Genomic DNA, 16884 nt, shown 5'->3' on the forward strand with positions numbered 1-16884 from the left:
ATGGGAATAAAAAGAAGGAAGGCCTCGCCATTGCTTAAAGTAGTCCAAAGAGTAGTGACTGGACCCAAAGTCACTGCGCTTTTCCGCCTATACCCCGATTGCAACCTGGAGTGTTGCCGTTCTATTCAATGCACGGTCACTTCGCAGCCGTGGAGTTTTTTAGTGAGCACGTGGCTTTACTGCGTGGAACCGCGGCAGACGTTGACAACAATCGCAAGCGTGGAAGATACCCTAACCTACCGTGATGGATTTTCGGATACCAACCGAACCTCATATTCCGAGAGCTACCAGGGATCTACCTACGACACCTTGTTGGTAGCTCCAGTGTAAAAATGCACGTGAACCAGTAATAATTCTTGAGTTCTATACGAGGGTCCAAACTAGATTCCCCAGAACAGCTTCATTACAATTATCGCTTGAATAGAAACACCGCCATAGGTAGGGAAGGAAAGTGCCTTGTATACAGTTACACGGGTTAATAGGTTCACGTCCTGTAAAGAGAGCGGAGACAACTATAATGTTGCCTTGCTTCTCTGCTCTGTCCCGTCTCTGGCATTGTTTATTTCATTAAAACTGATTGGAATCCGGCAGACACATCTACATTTTTATAAAAGGCAAGTTTGCTAGAGCCAATTACGCTTGTGCTCCCCAACCCTTTCGGCTGAGGTGATGTCACTTAACCCCACTCGATAAAATCAGTTTACCCCTGAGAGAAAGGAAATAAAAATGACCAGTTTTTTGGGGATTGTCCTTAAATAACTACTGTTGTAACACACGTTGCCATTCTCGAGTTTTAGCGGAGCTGCATGCTACAAAGAGAAAAAGCTTGAGTGAATGAGAATTTACGACCTTGAGGATAAAAACGGACATCCTAGTTTTTTTTCCAAACTTTTAAATATATAAATGGGAGCACTACCAAGGTCATTTTATTTGTTTCCTCAAGCGGTCATAAAATTAGGGAAAACATTCCAAAAATGGTTCTAATAAATGTAATACTTTAATTTGCATGTTGAAGTCAATTGCCAAAATAATGAGTCTGGTATTACTAGAGACCGCCTTTTAGGCAAATGTATATTCGGTTAATTGTGCTCCAAGTGCGCCATTTTAAAAAAAATGAGCATTTATTATAAGGGTAAGAATGGCGTTTATGGTGTTTTCATAGTGCTTAAAAATGTCGACTTCAGATGCGTATCTTTATTACCGGCGTGTATTAGAATACGATGTACAGTCACGTTTTGCCTTCGGGTGCCGTCTGAGATTGTTATGGACGTTTCTTGGCAAGCAGCTTTCAAAACACCGTAGAGTTCAAATATTCTTGTATTTAAACTAACTACCAGAAAGTAACCGGAAGAACCAGTATCATAGATGCTCATTCTCGTTTACCACAACCAAAATTTAGGAGAAACAATATCGAGATGGTGGCAGTTTCCATCGTTTCCACAAATTTTGCAGTGATTCGCAGACTATGTTCCGCGCCCTGCTATGTTCCGCGTACGACTGCTATGTTCCGCATAGCAGTCGTACCTTCTTAAGAAGCCTTCTGAAATCCAACTGCATTTTCAACACGACGATTGGGCGTCGAACACGCTTTTTTTAGCAGATGACTTCCTTATTGAACTTCGAAAGGCAAAACATCACTGCGCATCTTCATTTTTTATACATTAAAATTCACTCGGCCAAAAATCTTATAAACGCGATTTTCAAAAATAATTCCATTTGCTGCTAAGACATAATAAACAATGCGGGTCAAGTGTGGGAAATATGTTTGGCACTGGTAGAACTGAATAATTGATCAACTAGGGGAGCATTTTAAATGACAAAATTGCTTCTGTTGTACCCAACAGTCTCCGTGTAGAGCGTAATGATTTCTTGAAAATCGTGGTCTATCTTGCATCTATCATTTGTGCCTTTTTGCTGTTGGGGTATAGTTACTTTTCGCATTACGCAGACATCGACTATAGTTGTGTACAACTAAAAAAAGACAAGGAAAGTTCCCACTGCACGTCTTCACCGCAGCCAGCTTTTCCTTCAAGGGACATAAAGCACGCCTGGCTGCGATTATTTTGAACATAATGCGAGTCGTTTTAGTTCCTTTTCTGACTCAACCTGCTTACAATTTCCTGGAGTGGCCGCGAAAAAACTACGTGAGAAAAAGCAGCAGGCATCGTGCATTAGGCGCCATCTCCTTATTGGTCTCCTGGACTGAGGCAACACTCCCACAACAAAGGGCTCAAAATGCAGTTTTTCAGCAACAGCAACAAGCACGCGTCTCCACTGAGATCCGCAGTAGTCTTCTCGGCGCAGAAATACACGTCATGAGCCATTGCCGTTAATACCTTTTACCGGAGCATAGCGCTTTCTGAAGCGGTATTCTCAGCTCAGAAGTTTTCTTTTTGATGTCTTTTTTCCTATATGCGACGCTCTACAAAGAGACAGTCGCAATCGAACGTGAATGCAAGCACCTTGCTTGTTTAGGTAGGCCAATAAATGACTATTAGTTTAGTGGTTTTGGGTGACAAATCAATGGCTCTGTGCAACTGGTCCCGCGTTTTAGCAATTATAAACAATAACAATTTTGAGTTCCCGTTCGTACGTACAGGTATTTCGATGGCTTCGTTTGAAATCATTTGCATTTATGTAAAACAAACGGTGCCTATATTTCCGACGTTGGAAGCATAAAACATTTAGCTGCCTTCAAATCCGTTCTCAAGTTATCGCTTGCACTGACACCTCAATATATCGTTTTTGCGCTTGTGGGAGACCCCCTAAAGCTTAGTATCATTCTGTGAAAAGATTTTTTTGCTTGAAAACTCAGTGGTTAAAGCGCTGAAGTCGGTGTCAAATGCAACACGTCTGTAACACACGCCGTGAGTAGTTCATGTTACTTTAGGTTGGGCTCCGTTGTTTCTTAAGAATAGCTCTTTGGGGAGGTGGGTTGTTGTATTTCTGTTACAGGAATCTGTTCAGCCGATGGGCATACCGAGTACTCCGATCCAGAAAGCAGTTCTTTTGGGTTTAGGGCATTTATTTCAAAGTATTCTGTCGATATTAGGCTACATAAGCTTAATCTTAAGTTCATAAGCTACATGAGCTAAAGTTCATAAGCTAAAATGTATGAGGTAAAGCCATCGAAATGCGGCATTTATTTTTATTTTTTCAGCCCTAGGTGATTTAGGATGCACTGCCAATGCAACCTCTTCAGTGTGCCGAGTGCCTATGAAGTCTTTTATTCAGGATGCACCCGCTGTCACAGTCGCGTAAGTATTTCGAGTTTGGCGGAAAGTTTGCATCTTTGCATCTGGGCATCGTACGGCTGATGGCAGTCTCAAGTGGTGTCGATGCGATGCACCATTTCGTCATGTCAGCGCAGTTCTTGCCGAACTATTTGCCTTATCGTCGATGGCAAGTCAATGGCCTGGGTGTCGTCTATGCTGGCTATAGTGGTGACGCTTGGCAAGCGAAAAACTTTGGTGCTATACGAAGAGTCTTCCCAGCTCACCACGTTCCCGCCACCAGTTTAAATTACGTCACACCTTCTCAGCCAATCATACAGAGGGCGTGCATTACAAGCAGTATTGTTCTTGAATAGCAAAGAGAGGCACACATTGTAATTTCCAGTGCATTTTGTCTAGTTTCTCATTGCCGGCCAAGAAATATGCGGTTTCAGTAAGGGCAAACAATGCAAACTTTACAACTGCTGACAGTAAACGTCATGTAACCTCAAAACGACGAAACCATCTAGAACCGCTTTTTCAACCAGAACCACTTAACCAAAATTGAAAGCCAATCAGAAAAGTTTTCGCGTAAATAACTCAATTCCCTGGGAATTTGTGCTGTCGAGAATAGGGCCCCTGGTCAGTGTTCCGTCGCGATATGGTAACGCGAATTTGAGCCATCTTTTGACTTTTACGAGGCGAGTTACCTATTAGCCCATATGGCAGAGGTGGGCTTGGAGTTTTCACGAGCGCCCAAACCCCTAATAACAAACGCGTTTGCTCCAGAAATGAACGTAAAACGCGCATAACGTAACAAAAATATAATTTCAGCTCAGGAGGCACCATAGTGGAAGCCATCAGCGGACAACATCCTGAAATAAAACACCTTTTTACGCACACCTTTTATTTAACTTCAAGATAATTATGGAATCGTTATGAACAAACACGTCGAACACTGCATGCGCTTTGAGATGCACAAAAATAACAGGCACGCGATTGATTGCCTCTTCTTCATCTAAAAGCTGCCACTCGCTTCTGGCATATTACTTCGGGAAAAAATCACTTCACTTTGGAGCAAGCCCAGAAAGTTTTCAGAAAAGACATGGCGCGCACTGTAAATACCCGGTGCGGAGTCGAATCATCGCTAGTAAAGTTCCAACATAGTAACCATAGCCGACTCGCAGGAGCACACCAACGCAATTCACCGCAAAGCCAACGCGACCAGAACAGACACATAGCTTCGGCAGCCGGCCTGGGTGGCAAACTTTGTTCGGGCTGACAGCGGTGCGTGAGGAAGCAAAAGCTTGTGCGATAAGACGCAAATTACTCTCCACAGAAGAGCGGAACCGTGCAGGGTCGGCGCGCTACAAGCCGCCATGATGTTAACGAGGATATAAGAGGCCCGTCACTACACCGAACGTGCAACAACCATCTCAACTGCCACCGGCGCCGTGTCTTGGAAGCTTGATAATCTCGGCACGGCTTCAGTTATCTCTGTACATTTAATGGGTAATGACATTTAAAAATTAACATGCAAACAGAGGTTGTATACGTAGCCTTGAGAGCTTATGTGTGCGGTTCTGGTTCGGTCGTTCGTCACGTTCTCTTTCCAGATCCGCCAAGTCGCCGTTTACGTCATTTCTGATTGGCAACTGATTGCTTCAGTTTACGATTATTCACGCAGTCATTTTCATGATACTGTCCACGAGACTTGTGCGCTCGTTTTCTACGGATCTCAATATATAATTTTTTAGACCAGTTTTGATTTTATCTTCGCTGTCCCTTCAATAATTACAGAAGCGAGTTCTTTCGACAATCTAATGTAAAACTGGACAAAGCAGGAAAAAGAATATAGTTCAAGAGGACTGTGATTTGGTCGAGTTGGTGAACGTTGTCCTCTCTACTTCTCGTTCCTTTTTTGTGCTGTGTTTTTTTTCGCGCTGATTTTCAATCGGGAAAAGAAACTCAGCGCATGCGTTTTTATTTCTGGTTTTATAAATTTTTTACAGCCTATTTCTTGTGACATTAGTAGCAGCCGTTCTAGGAGCAACAGCATACGATTGCAAGAGGCGGAAAAGCCCAAAAAAGTGTAAAACCCAACCTTCCTCAGAAGGTACTTCGGAATATAAAAACCCAGTTGCTTGTAATGGACCTCCAGGTTGGTGCTCTCCGATATTTTTTGGGCGTCTGAGCTCTCAAATATCACACCCTGCTTTAAAGCTATGGTTGCAACAGTAGGCAAACTTCCACCTTAGAAACGTTCCGTCGTGCTCATTGAAAAAACTGTAGGATGTGGCCGTCGCAATGATGCCGCGTATTGGGAATTAACATAGATTCATTCATATTGATGGGACAGTTGGTGAAAGGGTAATGGATATAATGTTTAGGAGATAGGAACCTTCTGCCTCAATGATAGCACTGTCCTAGATCCTAAAAATAAATAGGTCAGTCAGAGCCTAATAAATAAAAGTGAATGAGAAAAGGCAGCAAAAGGCAGCAAAAAGTGCTCATGTTTTTGTTACACCCAGAGCCGGATAATAGTTGGTTGCTCTACATTCCACTTTGGGATCCCAGTTCCACTGTCATTTTGGTAACCATAGAAACCTTTCTAAAGAAATATTCAAATACGACTCTTCGGCGATCACCATGCAACAAATCGTGCGAGACGAGCCTGTTGTAATAAAGCTAAACCGCCCCCCCCCCAAAAAAAAAAAAAAATTAGCCGAATATAAAAGAGTACCTGGGCAAAAATGGATACTTGCGTTTTCTGATAAAATATTTACTTATTTATTAAAATACGTTGCAGGCCTCTGTATAGGGCATTGAGTAAGGGGCAAAGGGAGGTGTTACAGATCATTCATCACAAAATCCCGAGTTAATAAACACATCACAACAACTAATGATGACAAGGTTTTCAATACGCGTGTAAGTTAAAAAATGATAACAAGAAAAGGAAAAGTCAATAGCATATGGCACACACGTAAACTTCGCATATCCATTACAAGCATACTGAACACTAACACGCTAGTAGATAAACTAGACAACAACCAAAGATACCCAAATATGCGCAGACGAAGTGCACCAATAAGTTTCTGTAGTCTTGAGTATGCAGAACACAAAGAGCACAGAAAAAAACGCAGAACATACTCGCGTGCGTAAAAAGACATTTTTAGCATGAAAGTTTCGTACTCAGGCACAAAGTAAGACAGAAAAAAAAATAAAAAGTACGTGCTGCGACAGGTTCTTTTGGTCTTCAAGCAAAAAAAAATGGACATTTAAAACGGGAACACAGGAGATGGCAGAAGAAGAAAAAATGAAAACAGTGGTCGTCCTTATTCCAAAAAGAGAGAGAGCCGTAATTGCCGGGAAGTATTGTAGTCTGATACTGATGCGATGTTGTCTGGAAGACCATTCCACAAACGTATGGCGTAAGGAATAGCAGATGAGTTAAACGAATCCTTTGAGCCATAAAACCGAGTGAAAATGAGGTGATTATGCAACCTGTTTGAAGTAACAGAAGGAACATCAAGGTGAAGTGTTTTTAGTCTATTGCTGTATGCGTATTTGTGAAACAGGCAGAGAAGGGAAATGTTGCGGCGAGTGCTGAGCGGTTGAAGTAAAAGGTTGTGCCTAATTTGAGTTACGCTGCTGTGATAGTCGTGGTTGCGTGAAATGAAACGGGCCGCCCTATTCTGAATGGCTTCTGGCATATTAATTACGCAGTTGTGGTGAGGGCACCAGATAGAAGCGGAGAATTCAAGCTGTGGGCAGATGTAGGTTTGATACGCTAGTTGATGGGCGTGAGTTGGACAGCTATGTAGATTATGGCGTAGATATCCTAAAGATTTGGAAGCTTTCGCTCTTATGGATGCAATGTGGTGAGACCAGGAGAGATTGGGGGTGAGATAGATTCTAAGGTATTTTTAAGGAGATGCCTGTCGCAGTGGGTGGTTATTGATAGTATAGCGACAGTTAGAAAAGCTTTGCTTGCGCGTAAAGGAGAATATTTCGATTTTCTGTGCTCAGTGACATAAGCCTTTTTTTACACCAGTCGTTTTGCAGTGCTAATTGGTCGTCGGGGGTGATATACGACGATATGTTACGCAACCGTCTGCAAAATTCGCATTCAGGATGAAAAGTTATTTGGCAGATCAAGTATATAGATTAAGAACAATAGAGGGCCAAAAAGGCACCCTTGTTGCACGCCAGAAGTTAGGGGGATAGAAAGGAGGGAAATTGTTAATTACAGTAAACTGCTGACGAAATGAAGGAAAGGTACTACGCCAAGATAAGGTTAAAGAGTTCAATCGGAGGGCAGCTAATATAGAAATTAGAGGGCAATGGGCTACATGATCGAAAGCTTTTGAAAAATAAAAAAAATTCAGTCAGTCTGAAGGTTATTGTTCATGTTGGAATAAGGTTCTGTTGTTAGTTCTAGCAGCTGCGTTTCGCAAGAGAAACGTTTCCTGAATCCGTTTTGGTTGTGAAAGAATGACTTTTGAAATTTTAAATGTCAGAAAACATGCGAGGCTATTATATGTTCAAGAAGTTTGCAGCAGACCCAAGTTAGGAAAATTGGACGGTAACTTTCGGGTGAATGCTTATGGCCAGATTTAAACACAGGCACTATTTTACCAATTTTCCAGTCGGAGGGGAGTGTGACGTTCGCTAAAGATAGTTTGAAAAGTTGATACAAAATGTTAACAGAAACAGAGGCGGTGTTTTTAACAATTTTAGAATTGATGTTGTCAATACCTGCTGAAGTGGAGAGCTTGAGGTTATTAACTAGATGTGCAATGCCTTCGGCAGTTACTTCAATCGCTTCAATGTATGCGATGTCAAGTTCTGAAACGTATGGTACGTCAGCATGGTCTTCAGGGGTGAACACGGATGAGAAAAATACGTTAAATGCTGATGTGCAATGATTATCTGATAGGGGAACATAGTCATTGTCTAGCCGGAATATTTGTTGGCCGTTATGTTCAGGGAAACAAGGGACCAGAACTTTTTAGAATTTGATTTCAAAAGGGAGGGGAAATCGACAGACTAATATTTATGTTTCCCAGATTGTACGGCCAAACAGTACTTTTTCATAGTTTTTCTTTGCTTGCCACGCAGAAGCCGTGTCATGGCGTTTAGCTGTGTGGTATAAACGTTTCTTGTTATTTCTAAGCTGCGGGAGAGATTTCGTGAACGATGGGTTTGATTTATAGTTTTTTACTTTGATAAGCGGCACATACTGATTAGCTGAAGCACATAATTTATCTCTGTACAGCACCAAGTTATTATTTACTGAACGATGGTCGAAAAATGGTAGGAATGTGTCAGTAAAAGGTTTCGAGTTCGGTGTAATTTGGTTGTAGTTGGCTTTACTATAATCGCGAATTTTTTTTATGTCAGTGCCGGAGAAGGGTAGCGGAATGTTAAGGGTTAGTTGAAGGAGGCTGTGATCCCTGAAACCATTCATGGGCAGTACTGAACCTACCGTTTCAGGAGCCGTCGTAAGAATTAAGTCGAGTATGTTACAACCGCCCGTATGTTGATTCACTATTTGGAATAAAATGAAACCTAAGACAAGATTGATGAATTCTGTGGAAGAGTGGCAAGAGGAAGACAACTGATTCCAATCTATTGCGAGAAAATTAAAGTCACCGAAAATGTAAACGGTGCCGAGGCGACCTAACTTTGTGGGCTCAGTTATGCTACTGCGCAAGTCATCAACAAATGAATAGTTACAATCAGGTTGCCGGTAGCAATTGGCGATATGTAAATTGGTGAACTTGGTAAAACGGGCTACCCAGATAAGTTCTATGTCAAAGTGTACCTAAGTGCATATGATTGCACAATCCTTTTATTGCGAGAAGTACCCCTCCGCCACGCCGATTTTTACGGTCATTTCTGTAAATATGGAAGTTATTATGATCCGGAAAATTTTCATAATCAGTGATATAAGGATAAAGCCATGTTTCGGTTAGGGCACAAATTTTGCATTCACTCTCGTATAGGAAAGAAGAGACTAGATCCCGTTTCGGCATTAAACTACCTATAATAGCAGATGATAGCGATAATGTTGGAATGGTTTGAAGTGAAATTTTATTCCGATCTTCCGTGCACTTTTTCTGCTCTAGATACCTACTTGCTAGCAGAACTGAGTTAATGTTGATGTCATAGACACAAGTTTTTTTATCAATTTGCAGGCGGACAACTTTTACCCTAAAAAGCTGGTTCTGGGTCTTGGCAAGCCCCACCAATTTCCGCCTAGCCTGTCGCATCGCCAGCGAAAAATCTTCGCCTATTAAAAACGTCGTTCCTTTAAGTGCTCTTGCTAAGGACAATATCTGCTTTTTTTCTTGAAGAAAGTAATAAAAATAACGGCTCTACAATTTCCCCCGTATCTGCAAAACGTCCACCACCCCGAGCTAAGAGTGACCCTGACACGCTGGGCCGTCACAGGTATCTGGACTAAGTGGGGACCCGGTGTGCGTTTAAACGAAACGAAACTCACATCTTACGCATATCCATGCACGCAATTTGGGTGGCGGTTAGTCTGTGATGAAGACAGGGTTCACCAGATGAAAATTCTGCTGTATATATACGACTCCTTGCGCAGACTAGTACAGTGTGCATACGACAATCTGGTTCTTTTTGCTAACACCTGAAGCAAAATCAATACTTGGCTTGAAAAAACTATGCAGTGCCCAATGCTATCGTGCATCATCTGAAAAAAATTGTGCGCCCGATGTACTGGGCAGTTGGAAGATCACGACAGGGCGCTACCTGTCAGCCTGCCCTAGTCCAGAGCCTTTGATAATGCAGACAACGCCGTACATGAAACGAAGGACCTGCAATAATATGCATCCCAACAATACCGAATGTCGGACAATAAAATTCAGGCCTTTAAAAACAGTAACTTCGAGTGAGTGCTTATATTGGAGAAAGGGGGCCGTAGCGCTTAAAAAACGTCATTTCAATTTTTTATTTGCAGTGTATGCTTTGTGTTTCTCGAGTTTTAGCAAACTAGGCTAAAACAAATCGACCTTAGGAGAAGTGATTTTAGTTCATCTCATGTATGTTAAAAAAACGAAATGTATTGCGTTCTCATACTATTCTGAATATAAATCACGAAGAAATAGTGACAAAACAAAAAAATGATCCCGGTTTTTGCACTCAGCCTTTTCCATCGTACAAATCTGAAGAATAAAACACCTAATCTTTGTTCCGCTTTCGGCAATATTACTGATATTAAAGATGCGCTAAAAGAATCCAAGCAAACGGCAACACACCTCTAGAGAAACACTAAAAATTTACGGAGATGGTAGCTACTTTGCTCCTAATACCAAAACAGCAACGGCACCACCTTTAGGCATATAACTGTGCAACTACACGTGACGGTATAAAAAGCTCACGAATACTTATGTATAATCTTCCTCACCTTACCTAATGCTTCACTGCCATTATTTTTGTAATGATTAGCGTTTCGATAATCAGTGGCTCCTACTTTCTGATATAACCTTTTTTTTAATCCAGTGAGCGTTGCATCGTTCTAATCAGCGTTGCCTTCCCCTGTATCAGGCGGTGTATTAAAATCCCTTCCTTGTCTGCCAAGCATGCTGTCGCAAATGATTAAACGCACAAGTGAATTCGGGAAAACCCCCAACAATTTACAAAATCGTGAAAATACATTTTGGTGATGCCACCACCCAGTAAAATCTCCAAGGAAAAACATATTGTGGCGCTGTATGGTTAAATTTAAATATACCGCGCTGTCCTGAAACCGTTCGCAACATAAACAGTCATAATTTAAAGACGCACGATGACGTAGCAATTTCTACTTATTTTGGTGCATCATGCAAATAAACTTATATTTTACTGCATTTTATTCCATTCTATTCATTCAGATATCCTTCAGGGTGTCACCATCGTATTGTAACGCAACAGTTTCAGTCTAGTTGTAGATTCCCACAGTGTACATAGATTTTGATAGGTTGCCTCAGGTACAAGCCATTTCAACGTATATATCCATGAAAAGCTAAAATTCAGTTGTTGTAAAGCTATAAAGTCGAGTTTTTCTGATTTACCTAAGCGGGCTTCACCACTTTCGTGTTTAGAACTAATTTTTCTGACGCATTGCACATTTCTTGACACATCTTTTCCAACGAGATATACAAAATAAATTGCATGGTCGTCTTGATGTTTGAAGTGTTCTCCTGATGAAATACAAATCTACGCTCTGGGATGGAGGACGAAGTTGAAATAAAACACAAAAATGGCCACCACAAGTTCTCCCTTACGCACACCGAAACATGTTAAAATAGTATTCCTATCGAATGATCATTACAGAACCACTGTATTTGCTGCCTGTTTGTATTCGTCACGGGCCGTGCAAACTCCCCAGAATCCTAAAGGAAGCACAAAATTAAGCATTTCCCAAACCCTACTGTTCTGCTTAGGCTGCATCTTCAAAAACTAACATATTTTCCACTAAATGAATCTTGCGACAAAAGCTTAAGGGCATCTTCAAATAACATATCTTCCACTATATCAGTCTGACTGCAAAAGTTTGCGTATAGATAAAAAGCGTTACCATCAATCAGCTGCATAGGTGTGCCTTCTAACCAAATAAAGAGCCACGTTCTGGCGTTGATGCGCCTTTTGAAGCAGCCACGAATGAGGCGGGGTTTCTTCGAAGCGAAGCTAATAATCGCAAGCGGTATTGTTCACTTCCTGGTTGAAGGAAGTAAACTCCCGTTAACAAAAATGAAATGCGGGAAGCATAAAAAAATTGCGGTGGCAACGCAATTGTGACGGCTATGGTGGATGCTTGCGCTTTATTGACGGCCTCTTTGAAGTTGTGGAAGCACTGAAGTCAACATTCCTTTTTACCAGCCTTGCGTGGGGTTAACCTTTTTTATGATGATATTCTTATATAAAGCGAAATTGTGTCTCGTTTTCCATCTCGCGAATGACTAGAAAATAATATTAGTAAGTGGGACAACCAGTGGGGCAGTTAGTCGCACCCAATTTGTACCCTTAATACGGGCCCACTGGCCACCCGTGAGTGACGTCACCAAAAAGTTAATTGAAATAGGCTAATGACCGGCGACCTAGAGACAGCGACCTATGAGACAGAATCCGAAGGCTCGAGATTTAATCCTGCAAGGGAAAGAAAGAGGCATTGAAAAGGATTTACAAAAGAACATACCGTGCATGTATTAGAGAGAATATCATTTTTGAAGAGAACGAAAATGCACAGAAATCTTACCTAATAAGACGCAACGCAGATTTGCAGCATATAACTTGGAATAAGAGTAGTGCTAATGAGTATCGACGTGAAAACGCTAAGGCGGTAACTTCCAACTGAAAAAACTGAAACAAGTGCCTTTAGATGGGGGCCTCTATTTAGCACGCGTGGCAATTATTCCCTTAACGATAGGAAATTCAACTACAAATACACTGTTGATGCGCACACTCAAAATTCACCAGCTGGAAATACGGCTGTAGATTTTTCAGCAATAAGCAAGTGTAAACGTTCTTGAGAGGAAGAAGAATGTTGGATGACTCTGCGACAGCAGAAGCTATATGTGTTAAGATAGAATTTGTCTGAACACTCTTCCGCTCAAAATCTGGAAACAAACGCAGAAAAGCTGTCGGCATACCGTCGGCATACCAGAGAAGCTGTGTGGGTACCTGATTAGCTGTATGACGTACGACTTGCATAAAGGAAGCCGCTATAAAGAAAAAGAAGCTAGTCAAGTGAGTTAACAATATTTTGTAGGCAAGTATTGTATTCCAAGGATACAGCGTGGTGCCAAGCATTTTCTTGGACATAATTTAAACTGTCTTCAAAGGAAACAATTTCTGGTGTTTAACCTTTTTGAAATTGTGCCTTAGGGGTTATAGTGCTGCATCAACGCCCATTGCTTGTCTAATAATTTGTAAACGGACTTATTGCGGATAGTTGCGAACAGCAAATATATGCCGAAATGTTGTGTACATTGTAATGCGCGTTACCACACAACCGATGTAGTCGAACCCGCCCATTACTAGTGAAAAAAATGATAAAAATATTTGACGCATGATTTACTATTCTCAATCTAAAGCACCAGTCCTAATAGTCTTTATTACCCATACCTGCCGGCCACGCTGAATTTAGGAAGCAAAGCGTAAATAATCACAAAAGGCATGCCTTACAACAGGTCACAAAAAACTTAGCGCTCGACTCTCTTTTAAAAATTAGTTTGAAATACAATAAAAAGTACGTTGCTTTGACAAAGGCACTCTTCCAAAACGCATGCTCAATTGGGAAACTCATATAAAAGTTAATGTTTCTTTATTTTTGCTTTTTGAGGGTGACTTTACAGAATATGCATTTTTTGCGGGAAAACTGACATAATGTACGTTATATCTTGCAGCAGCCGACGCGTCACTTACTTCAACCTGACGAAATCCCCCTACAGGCTCCTTGTATTTTATTCTCTAAAAGTGTGCAGCTTAAAAAGCTGAATAATATCTGTTTTATGTTTTATTATACCAGATAGAACGGTTCCAAACTGCACAGAGAACGCTATCCTCTCGTTCTCTCTGATCTCCAACGGGAAGAAACTGTTTGGAAGCCAGAGCCCCAGCAGCAAATCTATCCGAGTACTGCATGGACTGCGTTTCTTTTCTATGGCATGGGTCATATGCATACACAACCGTTACGAATCCACGGAAACGATGATATTTCGTACGTACCCGCCACATTATCTCTTGAGACACCTCAAATTCAATAATTTGTAGTAAGTGTACTTCCTTGGCTAAATGGCACTTAGGTAAGGTCTACGGTGGGTGTGTACGCGTGCAAACATGCGGCGGAGTAAAAAACAACAAATCTGTTATTATTGCATGGTTATACCAGTGAACCTATTTTTCGGAGCACGTGGTTATTAGAAACGTAGAATACAAGGTTTGGAGATTTCGTTACCCTTTTTCGTACCTGATAAATCACCAATTCCCTTTAGGACGCCTTACGTATACGTCCAGCAAAGTACGCTAGAAGTAGACAAGTTGTGGGGAGGCATAGAGACAGCAGACCAACATTTTTGTCCCTGACATAGTTTTTATATTTGTATAAATACAACTAAACAGATTTAAAGTAAGACAGAAACGTACCGACTTCGTAGTAAAGAGGACCATAGGAATTCTTCCACAACCACAACACTCGTCGTTTCAATACATTCTAGGCTACCGGGAGAGCTGTGGCACTTCCGCTTCGTTGTGTATTTATATAAGTGCAGTGTATCCTAATTTGGCGGCTGTAGACAGCATTGCTTCACAATTTCGGGTAAAGTAAACTTTTTATTCCGGGTTTATTTTTTAATTTTTAATCAGGGGCTCATTGAAATGACAAAGAAATGAACGCCCGCAGTCAACAGTACTAAAAACGAGGTACTAAAAAAATCTATTTACCTTTCGTTTTCAAATTGTAACCGCCAGAATTTAAAAAAGTGTTTTTTAAATGTTTTACAAAACAAAAACAAAGTTTTTCAAATTGCTCTAAGTGACTCGAAGTGAAAGATTGTACCCGCTATCGATTGTTTGTAACATTATTTTCTTCAGATTCATGTGCAATCTTTCTGCCTGGGTGACAGGTATCACCCTTCTTTAAACACCCAACTATAAGTAGTAGGGCTGGCATCACTTCCACATCATGTACGCCTGGATATATTGTGCTAAAACTTGTAAACAAAACTCCAACGGCAAGGTAGCGCAGCAATACAAACTTTTCAAGCAATTCTCCCTGAGTAGCTAAAACAAAATCAAGAAATTTTGCTCCAAACGTTCAGCGGCCACCAATCATTGGCTTTGTTGAACGAATGAAATACACGTGGCTTCACACGAATTTCATTGTAAACACGTGTGTTACCTTCATTCAGGGTGATATTTTTATACATCCTGAAAATCTATGAAATTACCCTGCAGTTCTTCCTAACAAATATTCGGGGTTGGTAATACTGCCGTCATTTAAACAGAAAAAGAGTTTCGCTTCGTTACTAGAGATATAATAGGATCTGCCTATTCCTCATCTCATTATTCTTAGTGAAAGAGCACAAAACGGGCTCGATTGGCACAAAAGATAGTCATGTTTATACTGACAAAACGTACGCACTAAAACTAGTACTTTCTGTATTTCTTGTTGCTGGGAAATTATCTCCGTAAATATTGTCCCAAGGAAATACCAAACTGAAGAAGCTATCACTCACAAAAAACAATGAGCAAGATTGTGTACCAATTAGAGGCGAAAAATCATACAGGTAATATAATCCAAGTGAGACTGCCTCATTACCTGACAGTCACTAGCGGACAGTCAGTGACTTGAAGGGGCACGGCAGAATCTTGAGCTGACCAGAAACACTATTTTGTATCCGTGGTCGGCTGATCGTAACAATGAGTTATGGGTAGTGTTGAATTTTAGGACTGCTTTCATCATACTGGTCATTATTGCGTGAATGTTTCAGGTAACCCGGACCCACAAAATATATTCAACTTCAAGACAGAATTCGTACTTCGAGCGACTCTGGCTATAGATACCTTTTTCTTCATTGGGTGAGTTGGTTCAGGAGCCTTTGTGCCTACCTAGAAATGGGGCAAATTTCACTACTGTTGCTTTTACATCAATTTGCAACTTTTTTCCTTAGTAAGTCGCCTAATAAAAATATACTTCAGGTGGTCCCAGTTTCGAAAAATCAACATTCTATAAATGACCCGTTATTATCTGCTACAGAGCTTAAAAGCCTACACAAACACAAAGCGATCACGAAAGAATATCTCGTTGGGTGAACGCATATTATGCCGAAAAGGGCCACCATCTTGTCTGTTTCTTAAATCGAAATACTGCGTCTTTATTTTTAAGCAGTACATAACATGCCTACGAGTGGCCTTGTATATTTTGTCTGAGGCGACATAAATTATTATGTTACCGAGACCTTTACTTGAATCGTGTGTGGGAGATGGGCTGGTATACATCTAAGCCTAATTTGAGCGCATACTGCCGACATGCAACCGACGCGGAGTCAGATACAGTGAAATTCCTGCCGATTCTTTTGCCAAAACAAAACGTTCCACTTGGTTCTTAGTGCTCTCGAATATTTCGGTGTGCCTTAAGCTTTGTTTCATTTATCGGATGTTCTGTATATTCAAATATTCTGACATTTTCGAGAATTGGTGCATATCTGCGTGTTGCCCAAAGTTTTGCGAGTGCGAAAATAAAAAAAAAATATATCCCTAGGAGGATTTTGGGCATTTTACACGCGTGCTTAAGAAAGCATAGGTGGTGTGCGATTAACATGGGGTCTCTACAACCTTACCAAGGCGTTAGAAAACGTAGAGCGCCTTACCTTTACTAATGTCATTAGGCCTACATTCCGAGCGCCGTTTTTTAATGCAGAGCATTTCAGTAACTCACGATGTCACCCGCGTTGACGTCCGTCATAGTCCGCACCGTCGTTGTCCGCACCCCTCCCTACACTGCATAAAAAAATACTATCCGGCGCCTGGTTTCGATCCCTCGACCCTGCGGGCGGAACGCAATGTACATGGTGCTCTACCCATTGCGCCACAAAGCCGACACAGAATGGGAGGCTGCGAACGCGCCTTATATCCTTCACTCATTCAAACTTCGTCAAGAAGC

At 41.3% G+C, this 16884-nt stretch overlaps 1 protein-coding gene across 3 annotated transcripts in view; it reads left to right on the forward strand.

Annotated features, from left to right (window-relative positions):
- LOC144142029 (nose resistant to fluoxetine protein 6-like) overlaps positions 1–16884 on the forward strand; it is a 77937-nt gene that overhangs the window by 18274 nt on the left and 42779 nt on the right. For all 3 annotated transcript variants that reach the window (XM_077673452.1, XM_077673454.1, XM_077673453.1), the window contains exons 4-7: positions 3161–3257; positions 5225–5373; positions 13750–13941; positions 15713–15800. In XM_077673452.1, the coding sequence (XP_077529578.1) occupies positions 3161–3257; positions 5225–5373; positions 13750–13941; positions 15713–15800 (526 nt within the window). The remainder of the gene's footprint in view (positions 1–3160; positions 3258–5224; positions 5374–13749; positions 13942–15712; positions 15801–16884) is intronic.

This window comes from Haemaphysalis longicornis, unplaced genomic scaffold (genome assembly GCF_048455015.1).
Source record: "Haemaphysalis longicornis isolate Haplotype H1 unplaced genomic scaffold, Haemaphysalis longicornis Haplotype H1 scaffold_6, whole genome shotgun sequence".
NCBI classification, from domain to species: Eukaryota; Metazoa; Arthropoda; class Arachnida; order Ixodida; family Ixodidae; genus Haemaphysalis; species Haemaphysalis longicornis.